This window comes from Fomitiporia mediterranea, assembly GCF_000271605.1.
Source record: "Fomitiporia mediterranea MF3/22 unplaced genomic scaffold FOMMEscaffold_3, whole genome shotgun sequence".
Taxonomy (NCBI): Eukaryota; Fungi; Basidiomycota; class Agaricomycetes; order Hymenochaetales; family Hymenochaetaceae; genus Fomitiporia; species Fomitiporia mediterranea.
Window position 1 is genome coordinate 3,696,925 of NW_006760388.1, and position 18,560 is coordinate 3,715,484.

Here is an 18,560-nt window from a genome sequence, read left to right on the forward strand (position 1 = left end):
ATTCCGTCATCTGACCATTGGAGAACAAGTTGTCCGTCCACTCGACAATAATGTCCTCACTTGTAATGAGAAGACATAAACTTTTAACCTTCTGGAATCTGTATATATGCGCTATGTCTTCTTTCGTCTTTGATTCTAGACTACACGGAATTCACGGAGGATTCTTTCTCAGTCCGACTCACGTAAACGAAGCTGCCACCTTCAACAACGTCCTAGCTCCAAAAAAATTCTAAGCATGCCAGCATAACGGTCGAACCCACGTTCTTTTTATTACAATGCCAAGCAAGTATTTAGTGCTGAAGATCCATCCATAATTATACAATTTCTAAATATGAAAACGTTGCCTCCGACAGAAATATGTATTAACATAGCCTCTCTTGCTTGTACGGCAGATCTAATTAAAGATGTAAATCCGAGTGCAAAATTTATCCTTAATATTCCATTGTCAAAGAATCAACAAGTAAACAAAGGTCTCTAACTAAAACTAGCTAATTTGTAACATGGATTATTCATAAGGTTATATACAACTGACAGTAACTAGAATAAATATTAAAGACTGTAGTAAACATATATTATAAATGAGGAAACACATACTGTAGAAAAACATTTTTATATTCTGTCTTGTCAGAGAAAGAATACATAGTAAGATTCTCTTATAGTTTCTACTTGTTATATGTATTACAAAATTTGTTGTAATCTTTACTTGTTTTAGTGTTATTAATTTTCTTCTTTTGCTTAAGTTTAAAAAAATAAAGTCAATACTAATATGCATACCTAGTTATATATTTCAATACTTAATAAGAGGAATTATTAGTATAAACTTTTAAAGTAATAGTAAAAATATATACTAACTTAAATAATTGTTTACAAATAAAGTCAACACTTATAAATAGGTAGTAAAATACTAAATCTAAGAATCTTAACAGTTGTAGTTCTTGTTAAGAACTTACTAAATATATAAACATTAATAGTAGAGAATAAAATGATTAAAATTTTTATTAAAATTCTACTCATTATTTGACTCTATTTATATTAATTTGATAAAAATAGTTGTATCAGATTATTAGTAAATTGTAAAAGTAAAAAATTAATTAAGTCTCATGTAACCCAGCTGTGCTCAAGACTCTATAGGATGAAATTTGCTAAAGGAGTACAGTTATCAGCTACACATGTAGGTCAACACTCAAATCCACAACAAACCTAAAGTAGTATTAGTGTAATGAATTTGACATAATCCCTTTCCCCTTTCCAAGACACTGTGCACCGAAAATTAAAGTCATGCAACGGTAAAAATCGACAACCGATGCTAGTGCAGATTGTATCCTGGCAAGGAGGCGTCAATCCGAGGCGAAAGTTCGGAGACAGGCACTTGTACAACATATATTCTTTCCCATTAGGAAATATGTTGATTGAGATGAGGAGGTGTGGAAAACGACTATGTGTGTGGTGCTGACTATGAACTGCACCATACGTAACAAACTCTGTACAGTCGGACACTGATATAAATCAATAAAGCTGTGCATATATGCATGATTGTCCAGTGGTAGAGAAGTCGTAGAGTGTCCGTGAAATTAACGCCACAACTAAATTAAATTAAGAATGAGAGTGTACGCCTTGTGAGGATAAAGAAATACAGAATTAACTATATTTCGAGATGCAACGTACGTGTAGAGTGACGTTAAGAAATGGTAGATGTTGTACAGCTTACTGTACAACAAATACGCACGAGGATCAAAAATATCAGGATCGAGAAAAACGTAGAAGTAAAGAAGTGAGAATAATTTTCGATGTGATGGGGATGGGGGGTGATCATTCAACCTTCACGGTAAAGTAAACGGAAAAGGAAGAGAGATGGAGTCATATATTAGCGCAACACACGCAACTTGCTCATGACCTCGTTCATGTCAGCGACCTTCTCTCCAACGGTAACTAAAGCAGGCTCTCGCTCAGACTTTTTCACACTACCGGCAAGCACGCTTTCGTGAGGTCCAACGAGAGACCTTGCCAAAATGGATCTACGATCTCCAATCGTTAGCGCACGGGCTCCAGGAGCTACCGGCGTCGTGGATCGTGTTGAGTTCTTTCGCCCCAATGTAAAGCCTCCATTGCTGCGTACGGATGCATCTCCCCGTCCACGCGACTGCCTGCCGAGACTGAAACTCACAAGAGCACCCATGCCCAAGCCGAAACTGCTCTGCTTTGTACCAGTATTATTGTTAACATCCCGACGACGGCGCAAGCCTGGGCTCCGAGGGACTGTGAGGCCCGTCCCGAAGCCGAGGCTCCCATAACATCCTGTTGAAGCAATCCCATTGTCCCAGTCATTCGTTGTCGTCGTTGTCGTCATCTTTATCAGTTCCGGCAGTCCTGGGCCGGATTCGCTCGTCATTGACAAGGCTGTTGAAGGTCTCTTAACATCTTCCCCCCTTTCCAGAGGCGTGGATGTTGATGGCGCCGTTAACGGCCGACCAGCATCCACCTCTCGTTGTACGGTCACGCTTACTCGTGTAATCTTGCTATCGTTACCCTTTTCGACAAATTCCCGTTTAAGACTACGAATCGTGTCAAAGGAGCTTGATGATAGCCTCGCGTCTTCCTCTATGCCAGCAGTAACAGGGAAAAGGTCACCATACCCAACACCGAAGAACCGCGCAAGCTTTGCCGCACGTTGACGACGCTCACGGAAGACTGCACCGGGATCCTGTTGCGAACTCGGCGTTGCTGGTGAGGCAGAAGTTGAAGAAGTTGAAGGCGAAGTTTTTGCACGCGATGGACGAGACGACTTCGGCACGTTGGATGACTGACTATAAGGCTCGTGACGAATGGGAGTGGACGAGGGGGGCGTTGTTGGCTCAAAATACTGTGAAAAAGGAGGCGGGGTTTGTGGAAGCGCTGATAATGAGGCGCGTCGACGCGGAGATAGTGGCACGGGCACCTTGAGCCCGTCTTTCGAACTCGGAGTTCGAGCAGTTGTCTCACTCGGTCCAACGATTGAGTCCCTCGGCCTCGGCGTCATGGGTGAAATGGGGGAATCGAATGTTGCCGATTCACGTACGTCTATAAATGACGAGCCTGAAGTCATTATAGAACAAATGGAATGCCTCTTCTATACCCAAGGAAATTAGTATGACATTTCTATCCCAGTTGGCGAACGAATACTCACGAATCGCCCTCCTAATGGCGACCGATTAAATACAACAGGCGATTCGCAGTTCGGGTGCACAGGCAGCAATGAATTCGGCGGTGCTTCTCCAAACACGCTTAACATCTTCTGTGCACGACGTACATTGATCGCCTTCTGCGCATCGCTTAAAGGAATACGATCTTCTGTCTGGTTGAGCTGATCGGCCTTATCGTCCTTCCCTTCCGTGACTATACTCTGTAGCTCCTCCACAGCTGGACCGTTTACCGTCTCGTGCACTGTCTGGATGGCTGGTGCCGACGCAGGATATATACGAACGTTTTCTGACTCCAAGGTCGTGGATGAGCGGGAGATAGCTGAGGACGAATATTTCCGTGTCCGTGATCGCACAGAGCGACTGCGCGTCAAAGTGCGGGTAGGCTTATACCTTGATGGCGCAGAGCCTATTGGGCTCATCACGCCAGACGAACTAGTAGACGGAGCAGACCCAGACGAAGTCGAGCTTTCAGTCAGATCGAGTTGCAGACTCTTGCGCCTTCGCCTCCGCAAGCTCGAAGAACGCGTTGGTGGTTCGATCACCTTCTTTTCCGACGCCCTTCTTTTGATTGCAGAGTTTGGTGGTGTTGTCTCGTAAGATACAAGCACGAAGGGCTCCGTCGATTCGTCAGGGAACACGAGCTCTGGTGGTACATGCTCGCCAAGATGGCGAGAAAGCTTCGCAACCTTCGATCGACGTACCTCGAGCATTTTGTCCCGGCTACTTGCCTCGCTTGCTAACCGAGCTGGGATGGGAGAGATCGGACTTCGCCGAGTGGTCGGACTGAACAAATCGCTTGCCATGGTGGTTGTCGTGGTCGTCGAGACGAAAGAGTGGGTGTCTGCATCAGGAGTTGCTTCATCTAACGAGCCTTGCAATGACCGCTTATTCGTTCCCGAGGTTAAAGCGCAATCTACTTTCAGCACGGGTGGTGTCCGGCCGGGTGCTCGCAAAGGCGTCGTAGAGCGATCATGGACGCTTCCGACGCCATCACGCGTTACGGCCTCCTTTTTCGTCGCTTGACTCGACCGTGTCTGAGTGCTCATACTATTACTTCTTCGGAGACCAACATTGCTACCAACTGAATGTGGAGAGGGCGTAAGGGTGCCAAACTCTGTAGACCTCATGGCACGGAGGGGCGAACTCGACGTATCAGGAGAAGCACACAATACGGGAGTTTCACCGAGAATACTGCCGACTTTACGTGCCGAACGTAAGAGTTTCCTGCGTTCCCGTGGAGAAAGCGTGTTAGTCGACGCGACTGATGCGTCAGCCAAGGTGCCCCCAGACGTTGCACTTGAACTCTGAACAGGTGGCTTGCTTGTTGTCGTAACTGGTGCCCCAGCTAAGACACGAGGAGAAATAGCTGTGTAGGTGAGATGCGACTGACAGCTGCTCGTGCTCGATTTTGGTGAAGACGATGTAGTAGATCGACTGTGCGATCTAAGGAGCGCAATCATCTCTTCTTTGGATGTTATGGAATTATTTTCGGATCTGGTTTGTCTGTGGCTGTCGTGAAAGCGAGGGATGTGCGACAGAGAGCGTGAAGTGAAATCGGAGCGCAGATGCCTTGTTCTGGGGTTTATGTCCTGCTGAGGATCTAAGCTAGCCATAACTGCGACGACTGATGAGGCCGACGTTGCCTGATTGAACGTGCTATCATGATACATCTCTCCGAGCAACAATCTTCTGCTCGACTCACGCTGGGAAGATTAGAGGGTGTGCTGGGCCGTCCTATAGCGGGGAGTATCAGTGACTGTCGGCGGGACGACGATCAACAGAGTTAGGATCGCACGACCGAGCAGTACATACAGCGACGACCAGAACAAGAGCGGGGTCTTTAGGCGCGACCGCAGCGGGTGCCTGCAAGAGTTCCTTTAAATATGATCATGTTTAATAGACGTACGCCGGATAGGTGAGATCGTGTAGTTTCTCCTTGGAGATACCCGCGTTTCATTCGCGCGAAAGTGCCACGTTGTCCGCATTAGGAAAGCATTACAAATGCGGACGCTGGTTTTTGAACTCACTGCAGCCGCGCATTGAATAAAGAAGCGTATTGCGTCGATAGTGCATGATCCTATCTCGCTGAAAATAAGACCAAGGTGGCTGAATGCCTGCGACGCTTCACATGGCAACGGGCTTCCGGATGTGAGGGTGAGAGAGTCACAGGTTACGCCGACCAATGCATTTCAAGCGATAGTTCATCACAATCATCTTGATGATCTATCCCGCATGAGCGCAATCCACGACAGCCTTCTCCACTCGCCCTGCAGAACAAAACGAACCAGGGCAGACTGCATTACAGTATCATGTCACCTCCGAGATTGATGAGCTTTCCTTTGCAAAACTTTGACGTCGCTTCATGACAGCATCGGCCTATGACTAAATTCGACGGCATCCCGAAGGACGCGGAATGGGCGAGTTTCACCCGTTGGTGCACTGGTTCACTGCTTGGAAACGGACCTTCGGGACCGGGACACTCCAGCTGCATTCCAATGTCCCCTGCAGCCCTGCATGGTATTTGGAGCATCGTAATTCAGAATCAACCATGATCAAATCACAGGTTACAAGACCACCGATAGGGGCCGAAGTTGTGACAGAACAAAACAAATGTCGGAACGGCCCCGACAGCGCGTGATACACTGAGTGACCGTTCACCCCTGGTATCAGTGGATAGATGAGACGCGCAAGATGTCATCGCCACTGTACGTTTTTTCGCCTTCCAAAACGCGACTTCGGTGATAAAGTGCGTGTAGTCGCAATCCGCTAAAGCGCCGACCAAGGCTCATACTCACTCGGGGGCTTCGAAATGATACACCGCAAGTAAAGCGAGGAGTAATAAGCGAGGAGTTGATAAATCGCGTCTTCCAAATCGCCGTTTGTAAGTCGGTAGACACATTCTTGCCGTCTAAATCGCATAGGCAATTCGTCAGAGGGCATCAATGAACGAAGCAAGGAAGCCCAAGGAGGTTACCGTACCACAACAAGTGAGATGAACTGGTATGCTCCAGAAGGCTAAAGCGATTGACCCTGGTATCTTGGCTCCGATACGGAGGCAGAAGACACCACCATGCCCAGTTACGTTATAGTCAATGCACGAGAAGCCGCCCATCATTGTGCGTATCAGCCAAGTTTTCGACATGAACAGGTCCATTGGTTTATGAAAAAGTGTCGGTGCCTAGTGTATAGAGAGATAGTTAATCCGATGCTTTTGGATGGTCCCCACAGCCTTCATAAAACGAATTGATGATCATGATGGTGCAGTGCAGGCGATCTCGCACATCGCTCCAGGTCGCTTTGCCGAGCCGATCCGGCAGTTCATACAGATCCTTTATGACCGAGGATAATATTGTGCAGAGGCTCGAAGAAGGCACTTTTTATGGGAAGCATAAACGTAGGGTACCATCAACACATCATTGGTCGTGTATATTTCATAGTTATTTCTATTTATGCAATGGTTACCACGTGATCGTATTCATGCCCTTGGATCGTATCAATGCATGTATCACTATCTATCATCGTTGTCACTTGCAACTTTCATCTATGACCGACTCGACTTCGATTCCAATACACGGAAACTATCGCGGGTTCGTGAGTATCTCAGTAAACTTACTGTCAAGAATCGGTCTGCTCATATCTCATACTGCTTATCTTTCTCATCACTGTGATGCTTCTTCCGTCGGAAATGAAGGTATTACACCAAACGCCCTTCATTTTGTGACTCGCGGCTCTCATTAATAGCAAAGGACGTATTCAATGGCGCACGCGTGCTCGACGTCGGGTGTAATGAGGGCTGGGTGACATGCGAAATCGGTAATCTTCTCTCTGTCCTCAATGTTACTGAGATAGAAATGCTGACTCCAGCTAAATGTAATAGCACAACATCTCGGCGCAAGGGAAGTTGTAGGCGTAGATATTGACGACAGCCTAATACGCTCCGCCTGGAAGCGACGCCGCACGGTCTGGAGCCAATCGCCGGAATATCCCACTCTCGACCCCACACATACTCATCTACCTCTCAAGAAACTAGAATCCACTCATGACTCGAAAGCATCAGGCGAAGAAAACTACGAAGCAAAGCGTTTGTTTCCCATAGCATTCGAGCACATGTTCGGTTCTCTTCCCATACCGCCTGCTGACTCAATAGAAGAACGAATACACTTCCCACACAATGTAGTCTTCCGATGCACTGATTGGCCTAAGGATGGAGCGGTTGAAGACCGAGATGGGTACGACGCCGTCCTAGCGTAAGTGTGGATGCTCCTTTGTCTCGTATCTCCTGCCTTATATTATTTGTTCATCAATCTTCGTAATGAAAATATCGAATGAAAATGCCGGATGAAGATTATCAATCTCGAAATGGATCCATCTCAACGGCGGAGATGATGGCATACTCGCATTTTTCCAAAGGGCGTTTTCTGTCCTGAGAACTGGGGGTTCCTTCATACTGGAACCCCAAGAATGGGAATCATACCATAAGGCAAAGCGAATGGATCCTGTATGACTCTTTCATTTCTATCATTCTAATCCTAAGTATCTGATGGTCTATTCGTTCTCGTGAATAGAAACTCAGAAAGAATGCGGAATTACTCCGGCTTCGTCCATCTGACTTCGAAGGGGTGCTAATGAAGATTGGATTCCGCTCTGTTGAGCACCTCAAAAATCCTGGAAACGGTGGTACGTTCTCCAGACTTCACTGAATACCCAACAAAGTCGTAACACGCATGCTACATTTACAGGATTCCAGCGAGGCTTAGACCTTTATCGCAAATAAACCTTATCTTGGATCTCGAACAGACATTGTTAAGTTCTTGCACGTTGACGAAGGAACGACTCTTTAGTTTACAAGGTTGAATCTACGATAAAATCCTCTTCGGGTATCAAGACGTATTTTTTTGTCCATCAAAGTAGCCCATACCATACTCATTTAAAACCCGCCCGTACCCCTCACCCTCCTAATAGCGCCAGCAATGCCCTTCAGCCCACCAAAGGGCCCGCTCTGTTTAACTCCGCTCGACTCTACGACCCTCCCCGACCCATCTGCAGCTCGCCAAACCCCGTCTTTTGCATCCACCAACCCAAATTTCTCTGTATTCTGATTCGCATTGAGCGCTATAATCCATTCACGAGCGAGTTCCGCAGAATCGATCAGAACGTTGATTTCCTGGCTGTGGAACCATGATTGCGTGTCTTGATTCCCGTTTCCAAGCATCACAACTTGCGAATCGACGGACATAAATTTAACTTCCAAGACAAAATGCAATTTGTTACTATGTGGAAACGACGGAAGGACGACGGTCTTACCGTGGCAATTTCTCGACTTCCTTGTTGCGCTCATTGGTTCTTTCTGGTCCTTTGCTGTGTACCAGTAAACTTTCAAGTTCTCCTGTTTGCCCTCCTTATTGAGCGTGTTGTACATGCTATGCACGACTTGCTCGTTTGTCCCTCCCTGGAATGGTATCATCTCACCAAGGTCATTGAAACCTGACCAATCAAGGATTCAGTATTAATCGAAGATGCATTGTTGGCGAAAATAGCACGAACCAAGGTCCAGGTACAACGTAACTTGTACGCCTCGCCGACAAGCATCGAGAGTGGCCGGGATGACCGGGGCGGCGTTGAACGTTGGTGATTGGCTGTGGTAAAATGTCAGTACGTGTCGGAAATCTAGCGAATGGACACAGGAATGACGCACATGAAAATTGACTCTTTCGCGTGCTTGAACAAACTGATCCATGCCACGTTCTGTGGTATCTCGTCCACGCTTTCGTGGCCAGGTGCTGAAGTTGCATATATCAGAATAAAGATTTAAGGCTAGATGGAGAAGAACTCACTCCCTTTCGGTGCACGGTTCACCATTGCCATTGGGACAGGTCTGTGTGAGGCATGCATAACATGAGGTCGAAACTCGTCCATACTCTCGTCATCATCTGCCGTACCCTGTTCATGGAGAGTCGCAGCGTTAAGGTGTTTCGTGATGGCTTCTACACGTCTCGAACTTGTACTGGAGCTAGTTTCTTCTGATTTGAGAATCTCAGGACCATCAGTAACACGGTCGAGAGTCGACTGGTTAGATACATCGTTGGTTGTTCCTTGTGTGTTCGAAGTGGCCATCGGTCTGGCTTGCCGTTCCTCTAGGTCCGGTTCCTGCTTGTCGCTTTCTCTGGTATCCTTATCACCGTCTTCGATGTTCCTTTCCCTATCCTGTCTCTTCTCCAAATCTTCATCTGCTTCGGATGCGTCATTGTTATTTGCGCTCGAACCATCCGGGAAGTTCATTGCCGGATGCTCCGCCACTAGCTCGTCTTTACCATGCACACCCGTATCACCACCGTGAATTCCGGCGGCAGCGCGCACGACATGTCCGACGATTGATCCGTCTGCGCGTTGGGTAGCGCCCCGCTTATCTTTGCCTGGACCTTCGACTTCTTGTGCCTCGCGTTCGTATTGCTTCGCGAGGAGCGCACGCGCAGCTACTCCCGCATACTGCGTATCAATGTCTACGGGGGGAAAGTGATGGATTAACTATCGGGAAGAAAAGAGGATAACAACGCAAGCATACACTTCAAGTGTTCGTTCTCCTCTCCGAACTTATAATCATCCCTCTGAGGTGGTGGGTGTGCGAGAAGCGGCAATGATGGTTCCATCTTATTGGCCCAAGAAAACAACCCCGCATCGTAAAAGCTCTCAACAATCGGGCCCTCGAAATGTACACACATCTCAACGTTCGGCCGGTCCTGAATATTATTGCTATTCACGCAAGCAACTTTCCGATCAACCACGATATATTTCGCATGGAACGTCCCGAGCGGTGGACGGTGGTAATTCAGCACTTCCATTCGTAGACCGCTAAGGTCTTCGACACGCGGGAGACCGACGCTCTCCCATTTATTGGTTGGCACAGCAGCGTGGTTCTGAAAGAGCTGTTCTGGCGTTCCACGGTCGTACACCAACTTCACTACTACTTTCTGCTCGTCCTTCCTCCCTTCCTCAATGCACCTCTTTGACAATGCACGAAGTGCATCAGATACGAGGCTAGCGGAGTGAGAGTCTTCCCAGTAGTTCGTCGCGAGAAACACCTCGTGATGGGCACGAGCTATGAGATCTGCGTAATGACGCATTATGTCTGGTATGACGGATATGATGGAGAGTGGGATGACTCCTGAGGAGCCGATGAGTGAGGGTGAGACGAGGTTGGCAAAAGGGTCATTAGAGATGGAGTCGAGAACGTCAGCATATACCTGGTCATGATCATTTTAATATATTGAAGATAACAAGTAGGAAAGGGAGTAAGACGCACTTCAAGGAATAAGTCAGATGGTCTGTTAGGAAACTTTCCGCACGAAGCAGCCCTATCTAATCTATCCTGCTCTTTCCTCTCCCCAGACTTGCTCCCATTCTTGCCACGTTTATCCTTCCATTCCTTTCTTAAACCCTTTATGACATCGCTCGCAGCTCTGCTCGGGTCTTTTGCGAGCTCTTCAGCAATGGTCGGTGCAGACTGGCACAGGTCGACGACATGTTCAGTTGTCATCCTTGTCTCCGTACTGTAATTGGTGTTACCGGTCTTGACTATGGAGGAGGAGAAACGTAAAGCAGTATTGAGTGGACCTAGGCAACCTGGGATATATACCATGCCATCATTACAGTGGGACGCACTAATGCACCGCAGTCCTTAGAGTGGATACATGAGACAGACTTATGACGTACATTTATGGTTCCTTAGCGCCTGAAGCTTATTATAATTAGATCAGGCACGTATACCGTAAATATAATTTAAAAAGATTCAGTTGGAAAATCATGGGATAAATTGGGGATAAGAGCTTCAGGCATACTAAAGCTTGCGAGCGAGCAATTTAAGGGTACCGAATGGCACGGTAAAATTCAGCGGACGGTCAATCTGGCCTGCCATGAGGTATACTGCGCAGCACTTTTGTTCGAGACCGGCCGATCGGTCGCAACGGGAGGTACTACTACTTTGTACGTACGATATCATTGGAGCATTGAATAGAACTGAAAATAGCACTAGACGTCACTGTGCGCGCATATATGCCAGATGAAATGGAGATCTAAATTTACACATGTAATATTAATACATTCCATACAACACGGACATCATGATACAGTATCAAAGCATACAGTAATACAATGCTGATACAAGTGTGCACATTCACGCAGTAATAGCCAAACTAAAATCCCCAGTAACCTTCCTCGATGTCCCCGTTCGCACCCATTTCTCATAATTAAACGTCCCTCCTGTTCCTCCCGTTGTACTAACAGTACCACCAGGTATGTGTCCAGCACCGCCAGCACCGCTGCCAACACTACCACCGACAGAGACAACGACCCCTCCCAAACCGGTTTCTCGTCGACCATGTGGCTCCACGCTTTCACGAAAGAGCACATCAACAACACTTGGGGTCGCAAGTTGCACGTGCCTCACGAAGGCCTCGTCCGGAGGTGCGATGTCCCAGTCTGGTCTATCACCTGCAGCTGTCAACACCGCCTTTGCATACACCTCGCGCTCCTGTCGTGACGGATACTTGGACTCTTCTTCCAACAGAGTTTGATATTGGTTTATGTATCTGAACATATCAAATTGAGGACGAGGGAAAAGGAAAAGAAAGAAAGAGAGATATAACGTACTCTTCGTACTGCTCTAACTCATTGTCCGACACCTTCGGGTTCATGAGCTGACGTACAATATACTCAGTTGTATTCTTCTCTCCAGGCTCCGGCTCGCGTGCTGCATGTTTTGCTTCATGCTTATGCACAGGCTTCCTGTATGATTTGTGAAGGCTCGAAGGAGGCTGCGCGCCCATCCATCTTCGTACGCCTTGCATAAGCCTATATAGGACCGTCATCCAGTCAACATTTAACAGACGCGAAAGAATATGAATACGAACCCAGGTTGCATAATCGCATGATTTGCATTAAATGGACTGTGAATGATATCCTTCGCAGTTTTCCTAAAGAAATGTGAGCCAAAAACTTGTCTTTTCAATCAATGGAAGACAACCTACCCTGGAAGCTTCAAGGTACTATTCATCGAATACGCAAAGTGCTTCCCTAAGCTAGTGAATAACAACGGTCGGTAATACTCGATCCAGAAATCCGCCCGATGTTCCGCAAACTCTTTCAATCCCTTTTCGCACTCCTCTAAACGGTATGCAGGCTCTAGGTGCAGTGGATTAAACCACGCACGATACCCACCCCTTTTTGGCGGATGCGTTATCGTCCTTTCGCTCTGTACACCCAAGAAAAGATCGATAGCAGCTTGCTTTTCCGGGTCTAACACCGCGTTCGTGTAGAATCGACGAATGTTCTCGATGATATCTCGAGAGTGGCTGTTCCAGTGCGGCATCCTTCGGTACGTCTCCACCCGGTTCACCAATGCGCTCCCCGTATACTGTAGCGCGAGTGTATCTCCGTGGTCGTGGTACATTTCAGTCAACATATTCACAGCGTCGGAATCAAAAGAAAGGTTGGGGCTATCCACTATCCCAAGCGCATATAGTTGATGACCGAGGACGCGTTTACCGAATACAAACTGCGCGGCGTTCGTGCGATCAAGGCAGTCAACGCAATTTGTGCGGCAAATACCATTCTGCAAGGAAATCGTTGAACGATACGGAATGAAGTCGTTTCGCATTTGATGTGCCGCAGGCTCTGGTCCAGAATGAAAGAAGCCTGTCAAATGGATCGCCTCCTCTGCTATATCCTCTAGATAGCTAATAACGTCTTGCGTTTTCCTGTCTTGCGTGAGTATAGGAAAGCGGAAAATGCAGATATCGCTTACTCCTTGTATGCCCGCGACATATCCCAAGCGCGGTAAATCATCTTCTTGCCCTCTGGCAGAAAATGATTAAGATACTGGACACACTGAGTGTACTCGTCAAGCAGTTTGCTCTCCCGTGGTACTGGTTCGCGCCTTTTGATGAGATTAAGGATCATGATTGGAGTGCCATATCTATAAAAAAGGTTGTCGAAATGTAAAGCTGCAGGCGTGAAGAAAGGGTCTACGACGCTGACTTCAAGAGCATCAGTCAGTAATTTATTTCCGGTGATAAGAGTTTCTTGGACGTACTATCAATCGGAGGCCTCGGTGTCATTGCGTTCGTTTCCTGTGTCCAATACACTGGAATACTCCCACGATACTGGAGAAATATGAGTGAAATCCAAGCAGTAGATCATATCGTGACTTACCTGCACATAGCTAGTGTATTTCGGGCTCGGGGCTCGACGGCTTGACCTTGGCTGGTCAGGGTTGAGGTCCCGCGGGGCGGGGAAATAAAAAGGCGTAGTCAGAGCCTCGGAGACAATCTGCTCCGTCTCCACTTCATTTGCAACATTGCCTTCGTCATTAACGCCGCGCTTCAAGTATCGGGCACCAGCGAAATGGCGAGATCGACGGGCTATGAGCGTGATGAAGACCACTCGTCCCATGACGGTGAGCTCTAAGCCTGCATAAGCCAAGAATTCCTCTATCTAGAGACACCTGAGCAATACGCACTGGCTTGGTCAACATGACCGTGTACCAAAGGGAGGATCCAGTGAGGTTTTATAGGTCCTTCTTCGCGCTTTGCGAACGGTGCTGTAATCATATGGTAGTTCCAGGCAAAGCGGTCGTTGAACGTCCATTTATCAGAATCTTCAGCTGAAACGGGCATCGTCAAATTTCGTTGAAGAGTGGACGTCAAGTCGTAAGTATAACTTCATGTAAAGTCAGTTTCTACGTCTTGGATTGCGTATCAATTACCAGCATACCTGAAGTAGAAGTTCTTGGACATATCAACTTGCTTGAATGTGTTTATGAAGCGCTGCTCTTCCGCAGGCTTATCGACCTTTTGGTTAAAGCAGATGGGTATCATGTCGGTGTTCTCGCAGTGGTATAAATAGTGTCCTCCCAGCAATGCCACAACTGAACGCTTAGAAATGACAATCATGTACCAGCCAGCTGTGAACTTGATAAAGCCTGAAATTTAGGTTAGGGAACAATATAATTCGGTTATGAACTGAATAAATACCCGCAACACCAAATATAACTCTCGCTTTTCCTAAACCACCACTCGTCTTATTCCCGTCTTCTAGCATCTTCAACACATTGCTCATCTGCCTGCCGGTATAAATCGTATCATCCTCCTGAACGATCAGTTGATCTTGTGATGTTCGATCGATCTTCATAATCCGGTGGCGTGAGTCGGACGTATTGGACGCAACGAGGAAGAACCGAGTCCGATTTTCATACAGGATGAATTTGTTCAATGCAAGTGGTCCCTTTTGTGCTTGGGGTGGCGGAACGTAAGATAAAGAGGGCCGAGGGCCCATTGTAGGGGTCGCATTTGCGCTTGTCTTCCTCGACGCGCGAGAGTGGAAAGAAGGAGCCGGTTCAGTCTTTGGAGAAGGCGGCACTGAGGCTGTTGTCACTGTCGGACTGGCACTGCCGCTGTGCAGACTTGGAGGACCATCCGGGAGACGAAGTGAACCCGGTTTGTCCCGATCTGAACTTTCCATGCTGTCAATCAAGAAAGCACTTGTATTCTGTTACTCATGAAGCTTTTCCGTTGAAGAGTAGTACAATCCTGGTTGGTGGTGTAGAAGAACGAGGTGCTATTGACGCACCAGGACTCCTAACGCGACACGTGCCATGACATAAACGATCGACGTTTCCCAAATCGGACACCGCGAAATCTAACAACTTGCGCCAGTGTATCTTGCTTTTGCTCACCTCTCTATAATTTCCACAAAATGTCTCTAGAAGCAGTACCACTTCCGCCTCTTGAGTCAATTGCACGGACAAGCACAAAGCGTACGCATGCAATCTTTGCTGCTACTAGTAATGCTCCTGAAGGTGATGAGAAAAGGTTCGTCTTTCAGTCTGGCGTACAGTCTCAAGTCGCTGACACGATTGCTCCTACTATCTAGTGCAAAATTACGATTAAGCGTGAAGATCAACGATGAATACAAAGATTACAAGCAACTTCCTACTGCTCTCATTTCTCAGCAAGCCCCAGTGGGTCCAGCACGACCGAAGCAGGAGCGGAAGATGATCGAGGCTGCTCGTACGTGTATCCTTTCGCTCTCAATACTGTCATTCCAGACTCAACGCTTTTCATGAAACATAGCATCATCAGACACCTCACGAATGATAGCAAAGATAGACCCAACCCCACAAGTTCAACCATCCACCCTCGCCTCACACAGCACACTCTCAAAAGCGCTCACCCTGCACAAAACAACACGCTCCATCAAGCCCGTATACCACCCGCAATGGAAGCTCATGCGCGTCATCTCGGGACACTTGGGCTGGGTCCGTTCAGTCGCCGTGGAACCAGGGAACAAGTGGTTCGCTACTGGTGCGGGCGACCGTGTCATTAAGATTTGGGACTTGGCGTCTGGTGAGCTGAAGCTGAGTTTGACGGGACATATCTCGACTGTACGAGGTCTGGCTGTATCGCCCAGACATCCATATCTCTTTTCTTGCGGAGAAGACAAGGTATGCTACAAGTCAATTCTTTTTCCGAGAACACGTTTCTTACTGACGACTATGTAGATGGTAAAATGCTGGGACCTCGAAGTCAACAAAGTCATCCGACACTACCACGGACACCTCTCCGGCGTCTACAGCCTCAGCCTCCACCCAACACTCGACGTACTCGTCACAGCCGGCCGCGACGCCTCCGCACGCGTCTGGGACATGCGCACCAAAGCCTCCATACACGTCCTCGCAGGCCACACCGCAACCGTCGCCGACGTCAAATGCCAAGAAAGTGATCCACAAGTCATCACAGGTAGCATGGACACCACTGTCCGCCTTTGGGACCTCGCAGCAGGCAAAACGATGACGACACTCACACATCATAAGAAGAGCGTACGCGCACTTGCGATTCACCCTACTGAGTACTCGTTCGCGAGTGCCTCGGCGGGTGGGAATAATATTAAGAAATGGAAATGCCCTGAGGGAACTTTCGTGTTTAACTTCTCTGGTCAGAACGCAATTATCAATACTTTATCCGTAAACTCGGAAGGAGTTCTCTTCTCTGGCGGTCAGTCTGAATTACATCCAACTCTTTTCCATAGCCTTACTTATTTTATTTGTGGATAGGCGATAACGGTTCCATCACATTGTGGGACTACAACAGCGGTACAGCGTTCCAAAGCATGGACGACATCCCCCAACCAGGTTCACTCGAAGCAGAAGCAGGCGTGTTCTGCTCAACATTCGACATGACTGGCACGCGCCTGATCACCGGCTGCGCAGACAAAACGATCAAAGTACGTTCATACACCAATACTCGCAACACAAATACATGCTTAACACTTTCTTATTCTAGATTTACGCAGAGCAAAGTTAGGCGTAACCTAGAGATTCACCTCTCTATCGTCGGCCTTTCGCTTTGCTCGCATTTTGCATCGTGTAAATTTATTGTAGCATTTGTTTAGTAATTTTTTATTTTTGATCTACTGTCTCAACTATTTTACTTCGGCCACGCTCAAAAGTGACGGAACGCAATGAAGGAAACTACATAAAGAGAGTGGAAAGTATACACGAAAAATAGATTAAGACGAGAAAAGTGAGGATAAAAGAAAGTGAAAGGGTAAGGAAGTTCTCAAAGCACGCCAGGTACAAAGCACTGGGCAGGGGATGAAAGATATGAAAAACGAAAGCGAATGGATGGGAAAGGCTGGAGAGGAATTAAGAGAATTTCCACCGATGATTGCAGTTGACGCATCTAAAAACAAAACATTCAGTATGCTATGTTCAACAGCCAAGCCGAGGTGAAACACATACGTTACAAAGGTCTACATAGCACACCCAGATTACCAAATTAAATTTTTAAAAGACCACAGTCAGTAAATGGCATCAGAGTATTTGTCAAATATACAACGTTAAAACATACCGTCATCGGTTCATCCGCACTCCTCGTCTGGGCTTGACGATAACGCGTCTTCCTCTGCTTGCACTTCCCACACTGGAACGCATCCGTCTCTGCCTGCTGTTCCTCCGCACCAAGGGATTTGTAAAAGTTTTCTTCCTGTATAGCTTTATCTGCTGCTTTCCTCTCTTCTGATGCCATTTCCTACAGTTATACACATTGCGATTTGAGTATCTTAGAAACAGGGGTAAGGGTTAGTGGAGAAAGACTTACCTGACTCGACATTCTGCAGAACTTCGCTACCTCAAGCTCGCCACTAACGATATTTGCACGCAGACCAGGGTTGTTCTTGTCCTTCAAGTTCAAGAACAACGAACGAATCTTTCCCTTGTACTCTTTGCCGGTGTCATTATTGTGGTCTTCCAGCACAGTAGATTCTATAGCTGTTGCTCGTTTCAGAATAAGGTCTGAGGCTAATGATACGGAGAAAAAATTAGGTGTAAGTAAGGTCGTGTGATAGGCCTGCTGAGGTTTGAAGAGACGTACGAGCCGCAGAATCAAGGACAAGCGAGTCGTAAATCAACTCGATGCACTTGTCTCTAGTCTTGTCTTTGGTGACATTAATGACGACTCCATCCGTCTTACTAGAGCGCGCGAAAGACGATCCAGTGGGTGTCGTTGGCGACCCGACAGACTCCGCCACAGAAGCCTTGCGCACAGCTAAGCAAACGACATCAATACAGAGCATCACAGAAGAAATAACAAAAAAATGAGAGGACGCACGAATTGGTTTGGCAACAGCGTTATGATGAGTGGCAGGACCAGAGGAACCCTTCGACCCTCCAACCTCATTCTTCCACTTCTTCACCAGCTCCTTGGCCAAGTCTGCGACCTCCTTCGATACGTTCGACCTCAGCTTTCCCACTGCCAATCCAATCCTACTCTCCTATATTCGTGCATGCGTATCGAGATTGAGTCGCGCAAATAATTATTTTGATGAACATTAGATGCGCAGTCAGTCCATGGTGCCGCCAGAGGAACGTGTGTGAAAAGCCCACGTACCCTAAGAAGAGACTCGCTAGCAACGACATCCTTCTTCAAGAGATGCAGAATATCAATCGTTTCCTAAGAGACATCAAAATAAAACTGACATCAGTACACATATACCAGACCCAAAAAATCAAAATGAAAGGGATTATCTAGGGGGAAAAGAAGTAACAACACACTTTAGGACTACCACCCGATTGGAGGTCTTTCGCAAGCTTTCTCAACTCTGCGACGTCAAGCATTTCTTCGCTGGGACGCCCTTTCGATCAATATTGATGCCTACACTAGCTATGTGCTTAAGTATGTAGCTACGGTACAAGTGTGGCACCCTCCGGACGACGACTGCTCAGTGCTCATTGCAGAGTGCCAAATAATCTTTTTTGTCTCTTCTTTCAATGCCCAGCGAGCGTGGGAAATTTGATGAGGTGGCGACGGCTGAATATTCGTCGCTACTCTC

The 18,560-nt window shown here is 47.2% G+C and overlaps 5 protein-coding genes across 5 annotated transcripts; 1 reads left to right on the top strand and 4 right to left on the bottom strand.

The window, feature by feature from the left end:
* Positions 1–1,805: 1,805 nt before the first annotated feature.
* Positions 1,806–6,294, bottom strand: FOMMEDRAFT_166422 (uncharacterized protein; the record flags this gene model as incomplete). Its single annotated transcript, XM_007264243.1, has 10 exons — positions 1,806–3,106; positions 3,164–4,822; positions 4,882–4,935; positions 4,992–5,017; positions 5,086–5,318; positions 5,360–5,446; positions 5,528–5,689; positions 5,756–5,945; positions 5,998–6,087; positions 6,159–6,294. The coding sequence occupies 10 exons, from the start codon at positions 6,292–6,294 to the stop codon at positions 1,865–1,867; spliced, it is 3,879 nt and encodes a 1,292-aa protein (XP_007264305.1). The 3' UTR covers positions 1,806–1,864.
* A 1,053-nt stretch (positions 6,295–7,347) lies between these two features.
* FOMMEDRAFT_104658 (uncharacterized protein) lies at positions 7,348–10,713 on the bottom strand (the record flags this gene model as incomplete). Its single annotated transcript, XM_007264244.1, has 9 exons — positions 7,348–7,426; positions 7,524–7,677; positions 7,745–7,856; positions 7,919–8,663; positions 8,724–8,815; positions 8,875–8,959; positions 9,014–9,679; positions 9,742–10,420; positions 10,480–10,713. The coding sequence occupies 6 exons, from the start codon at positions 10,711–10,713 to the stop codon at positions 8,107–8,109; spliced, it is 2,313 nt and encodes a 770-aa protein (XP_007264306.1). The 3' UTR covers positions 7,348–7,426; positions 7,524–7,677; positions 7,745–7,856; positions 7,919–8,106.
* A 1,485-nt stretch (positions 10,714–12,198) lies between these two features.
* On the bottom strand, positions 12,199–14,507 carry FOMMEDRAFT_78581 (uncharacterized protein; the record flags this gene model as incomplete). The annotated part of the gene is made up of 7 exons (XM_007264245.1): positions 12,199–12,931; positions 12,979–13,210; positions 13,267–13,336; positions 13,386–13,636; positions 13,693–13,892; positions 13,947–14,154; positions 14,207–14,507. The coding sequence occupies 7 exons, from the start codon at positions 14,505–14,507 to the stop codon at positions 12,199–12,201; spliced, it is 1,995 nt and encodes a 664-aa protein (XP_007264307.1).
* Positions 14,508–14,927: 420 nt separating this feature from the next.
* FOMMEDRAFT_166425 (WD40 repeat-like protein) lies at positions 14,928–16,628 on the top strand (the record flags this gene model as incomplete). Its single annotated transcript, XM_007264246.1, has 6 exons — positions 14,928–15,043; positions 15,105–15,241; positions 15,305–15,675; positions 15,733–16,225; positions 16,285–16,454; positions 16,514–16,628. The coding sequence occupies 6 exons, from the start codon at positions 14,928–14,930 to the stop codon at positions 16,532–16,534; spliced, it is 1,308 nt and encodes a 435-aa protein (XP_007264308.1). The 3' UTR covers positions 16,535–16,628.
* Positions 16,617–18,446, bottom strand: FOMMEDRAFT_104664 (transcription elongation factor). Its single transcript, XM_007264247.1, has 8 exons — positions 18,283–18,446; positions 18,119–18,181; positions 17,840–18,002; positions 17,603–17,776; positions 17,330–17,529; positions 17,081–17,260; positions 16,972–16,982; positions 16,617–16,912 (listed from the first exon to the last, which is right to left on the bottom strand). Exons 1-8 carry the CDS (start codon positions 18,343–18,345, stop codon positions 16,876–16,878), a joined length of 891 nt encoding a protein of 296 aa, XP_007264309.1. The 5' UTR covers positions 18,346–18,446; the 3' UTR covers positions 16,617–16,875.
* Positions 18,447–18,560: the final 114 nt, after the last annotated feature.